This window comes from Coregonus lavaretus (assembly GCF_964263955.1).
Source record: "Coregonus lavaretus genome assembly, chromosome: 37".
In the NCBI taxonomy this organism is placed as follows: Eukaryota; Metazoa; Chordata; class Actinopteri; order Salmoniformes; family Salmonidae; genus Coregonus; species Coregonus lavaretus.
This window is the reverse complement of record NC_140024.1, coordinates 33,903,039-33,908,038: the sequence shown is the minus strand read 5'-3', so window position 1 is coordinate 33,908,038 and position 5,000 is coordinate 33,903,039. Positions and strand designations below refer to the sequence as shown.

At 50.7% G+C, this 5,000-nt stretch overlaps 1 protein-coding gene across 1 annotated transcript in view; it reads left to right on the top strand.

The window, feature by feature from the left end:
- LOC311111878 (potassium voltage-gated channel subfamily KQT member 1-like) overlaps positions 1-5,000 on the top strand; it is a gene marked incomplete at its 5' end in the record, with an annotated part of 31,476 nt that overhangs the window by 12,031 nt on the left and 14,445 nt on the right. Inside the window, 4 exons of the mRNA XM_084154789.1 lie at positions 2,303-2,429; positions 2,961-3,039; positions 4,297-4,393; positions 4,651-4,791. Of these exons, the coding sequence (XP_084010915.1) occupies positions 2,303-2,429; positions 2,961-3,039; positions 4,297-4,393; positions 4,651-4,791 (444 nt within the window). The remainder of the gene's footprint in view (positions 1-2,302; positions 2,430-2,960; positions 3,040-4,296; positions 4,394-4,650; positions 4,792-5,000) is intronic.

Here is a 5,000-nt window from a genome sequence, read left to right as displayed (position 1 = left end):
TGTATGGGGGAAACTCATTCACATTCACCACCAATATGTAGCATCCACCTGGATGGGTCTGCATAGCCATAGTCAAAATGATATTATTTGTGAACCAAAACAACTGGCAACTTTGTTCATGCTCACAGATCATAGATCTGTGTTGACATACATACTCATCCCTAAAATGTGATGTATGTGCGGTCAGCCAAAGCAACTCTGAATTTTTAAACCAGCCCAGACCCTGACCCAGACCCAGACCCTGACCCTGACCCTGACCCAGACCCTGACCCAGACCCAGACCCTGACCCAGACCCTGACCCAGACCCAGACCCTGACCCAGACCCTGACCCAGACCCAGACCCAGACCCAGACCCAGACCCTGACCCAGACCCAGACCCAGACCCTGACCCTGACCCTGACCCAGACCCTGACCCAGACCCAGACCCAGACCCAGACCCTGACCCAGACCCTGACCCTGACCCTGACCCTGACCCTGACCCAGACCCTGACCCTGACCCTGACCCAGACCCAGACCCTGACCCTGACCCTGACCCAGAACCAGACCCTGACACTGACCCAGACCCAGACCCAGACCCAGACCCAGACCCAGACCCAGACCCTGACCCAGACCCAGACCCAGACCCAGACCCTGACCCTGACCCTGACCCTGACCCTGACCCTGACCCTGACCCTGACCCAGACCCAGACCCTGACCCAGACCCAGACCCTGACCCTGACCCTGACCCAGACCCTGACCCAGACCCAGACCCAGACCCTGACACTGACCCAGACCCAGACCCAGACCCAGACCCTGACCCTGACCCAGACCCAGACCCAGACCCAGACCCTGACCCAGACCCAGACCCAGACCCAGACCCTGACCCAGACCCTGACCCAGACCCTGACCCTGACCCTGACCCTGACACTGACCCAGACCCAGACCCAGACCCTGACCCAGACCCAGACCCAGACCCAGACCCTGACACTGACCCAGACCCTGACCCTGACCCTGACCCTGACCCAGACCCAGACCCTGACCCAGACCCAGACCCAGACCCTGACCCTGACCCAGACCCAGACCCTGACCCTGACCCAGACCCAGACCCAGACCCTGACCCAGACCCAGACCCTGACCCTGACCCTGACCCAGACCCAGACCCAGACCCAGACCCTGACACTGACCCAGACCCAGACCCAGACCCAGACCCTGACCCAGACCCAGACCCAGACCCAGACCCAGACCCTGACCCAGACCCAGACCCAGACCCAGACCCTGACCCAGACCCAGACCCTGACCCAGACCCTGACCCTGACCCTGACACTGACCCAGACCCAGACCCAGACCCTGACCCAGACCCAGACCCAGACCCTGACACTGACCCAGACCCAGACCCTGACCCTGACCCTGACCCAGACCCAGACCCTGACCCAGACCCAGACCCTGACCCTGACCCAGACCCAGACCCAGACCCTGACCCTGACCCAGACCCAGACCCAGACCCTGACCCAGACCCAGACCCAGACCCTGACCCTGACCCTGACCCAGACCCAGACCCTGACCCTGACCCTGACCCAGACCCTGACCCTGACCCAGACCCTGACCCAGACCCTGACCCAGACCCAGACCCTGACCCTGACCCAGACCCAGACCCAGACCCTAAAGCCTTCCCTCAACCCTAGACACCACTGAGCAGCTGCTGAGCTAAACAGCTCTTGTGTTTGTATGCTCAGTCTGGCTGACAGATCCCTTCTGCAGTCAGAGGAACAGAAACAAAGGAGAGGAAAGAGGGGGACTACGCTTGAGAGCCGTCCTAGAGAAGAAAGAAAGAGGGTAAAGAGAGAGAGAACGAGGGATTAGGGTTAGACGGGAGCGGGGCCGGAGTGTGGGAGCCACAAGGGCACACGCAGGCTCAAAGGTCACCTCAGACAGCGTCTAACAGGATTAAATGATGCTGTCCACTCATCAGGACGACGCCCAGAATCACAGATTTCTCTGTCTCTGTCTCTCATTCTCTCTCTGTCTCTCTGTCTCTCTCTCTCTCTCTAACTCTCTCTCTCTCTCTCTCTCTCTCTCTCTCTCTCTCTCTCTCTCTCTCTCTCTCTCTCTCTCTCTCTCTCTCTCTCTCTGTCTCTCTGTCTCTCTCTCTCTCTCTCTCTCTCTCTCTCTCTCTCTCTCTCTCTCTCTCTCTGTCTCTCATTCTCTCTCTGTCTCTCATTCTCTCTCTGTCTCACTGTCTCTCTCTCTCTCTCTAACTCTCTCTCTCTCTCTCTCTCTCTCTCTCTCTCTCTCTCTCTCTCTCTCTCTCTCTCTCTCTAACAGGAGATAGTGCTGGTGGTGTTATTTGGTGTGGAGTATGGTGTGCGGCTGTGGTCAGCAGGGTGCCGTAGTAAATATGTTGGCGTCTGGGGCCGGCTGCGCTTTGCCAGGAAGCCTATCTCCATCATCGGCAAGTGACTGGAGCACACTCCACGCTGGTTTCCTCAGTCTTCAGATTAAATAAGATAAAAACATGTACAATAATGCCAGTTATTATTCAGTATGCAAATAGATATCCTAATTAAGTAACAGTGACAATTTAACATCCGTCGGAACCCTCCTGTAACATGGTTCCCTCCTGTAACATGGTTCCCTCCTGTAACATGGTTCCCTCCTGTAACATTGTTCCATCCTGTAACATGGTTCCCTCCTGTAACATTGTTCCGTCCTTTAACATGGTTCCCTCCTGTAAAACGCTACCCTCCTGTAATATTGTTCCATCCAGTAACATGGTTCCCTCCTGTAACATTGTTCCATCCTGTAACATGGTTCCCTCCTGTAAAACGCTACCCTCCTGTAATATTGTTCCATCCAGTAACATGGTTCCCTCCTGTAACATTGTTCCATCCTGTAACATGGTTCCCTCCTGTAAAACGGTACCCTCCTGTAATATTGTTCCATCCTGTCACATGGTTCCCCTCCACTGTGTGCTTCTCTGCAGATTTGATTGTAGTGGTGGCCTCCATCATCGTGCTGGTAGTAGGCTCCAATGGACAGATGTTTGCCACGTCTGCTGTCAGGTAAGACACTGGCCCTCGACTCTCATGTCCAACGTTTTCTAAGTTTACAACATTATTATGCAGGGCTCCAGACCGCAACCATTTAGTTGCATTTTGCGACCCTTTGACTTGGCTATTGGGAGAGCCGTTTCTTATTGGTCGAATTGGTGCTGCACATTCTACATGGTCACCGCACTCCAAACTTCCTTTTTAGGAGGCTAAAACCATGATTTGGTCAAATGATTCCTGTAATGAAGGTCTCTGCTCTGCCCCTGTGCCTGTTCTGCTGGGGCCTGCTGCTCTAATGAGTTAGCCACTCACTCACTCTCTCCCCGCATTCCGGGATATTTTTTATTTTCTTCTGATTGTATAGGCTGTAACATTTCAAAATCAAATTGTGGGTAATACACAGCTTTGGAAGCCACTACGGTTGTCGCTGTTGTCCCTGTTGAAGAGAGGAGGTTCTCAGCTTTCTGTAGATATAGTTTTTATTTCTCCGCTCTCAGTATTCAGCTCTATAGCACAACTATTTTACAACCAAGATATTTGATATGGCTTTGAGATATGCAGCTTGAGAATTGCGCTTCGGCCATTGCGAGTGCATAGCCTTATTGGGTAGTAGGTTATAACTGCAATGTTTGTTTTAGGACATTGAATTGACTGTTAGATTAATACATTGCCACCAGCAGTGGGTATTATGTTTTAGAGTTCAAATCAAATCAAATCACATTTCATTTGCCACATGCGCCGAATACAACAGGTGTAGACATTAGGGTGACATGCTGACTTACAAGCCCATAATCAACTAGTTAGTGATCTAGCTATTGTGTTTTGAGTTTCTACTTACTCAGGTGGTGAAATAGCCCCCCAAAAAATAAGCCTATGATATTATTGCACAGAAAGATGTGGACAAATGTATCTCTATTGAACAAAATAAAAATCTGGAAATTTTGGAGCCGTATTTCAACAGTAAAATGTAACAACAATACCCTATTTGTCCCAAAATTCATGACATCACTGGATTCGTTTTTTTTTTAAATTATTTTTTAAAATATCTTGAATCATGCATCCCTGCATGGACATGTTAGATGAAACAACTTATTTCTTGAATATCATCTCAGTAGTCTGTCTATAACTGAATTACTTTATAAGATGATTACAACATTTTTTTTCTATTGTGTGATGCTGTGGGAAAGAAATTGGTGCCAGCAGTTCCACCAGGTGAAAATGTTTGTCTGGAGTCCCGATCATGAGACAGAGAGTGTGTGTTTGTTCCAGAGGGATTCGCTTCCTGCAGATCCTGCGTATGCTCCATGTGGACCGGCAGGGAGGGACGTGGCGTCTGCTGGGCTCTGTGGTCTTCATCCACAGGCAGGTCAGTTTGGGTCCCTGAAAAGCGCTGTATAAATAACATGCATTCTTATTATTATGAGTTGTTCACTGAGAAACAGACTTGACAAACACTAACACACACACTCGTAATTTAATGCTGAACACTTGAGCGTCAATTGTTTTGTTTGTTATTAATAACTTTATTCCTCCTAGATAACTATGTTTAATAACTTGTCTCTCTCGTGTGTGTGTGTGTGTGTGTGTGTGTGTGTGTGTGTGTGTGTGTGTGTGTGTTTCCAGGAGCTCATCACCACGCTGTACATTGGTTTCCTGGGGCTCATCTTCTCCTCCTATTTTGTGTACCTGGCAGAGAAGGATGCTGTGGACAGCAATGGAGCCACTGAGTTCGGGAGCTACGCTGACGCGTTGTGGTGGGGGGTGGTAAGGCTGCTGTGTGTGGGTTCGTGTGTGTGTGCGTGTGCGTGTGTGTGTCACAGTAGGTTGGTGGCACCTTAATTGGGGAGAACGGGCTCGTTCTATTGACTGGAGAGGAATGAGTGTAATGGTATCAAATACATCAAACACGTGGTTTCCATGTGTTTGATGCCATTCCATTTGCTCCGTTCCAGCCATTATTATGAGCCGTTCTC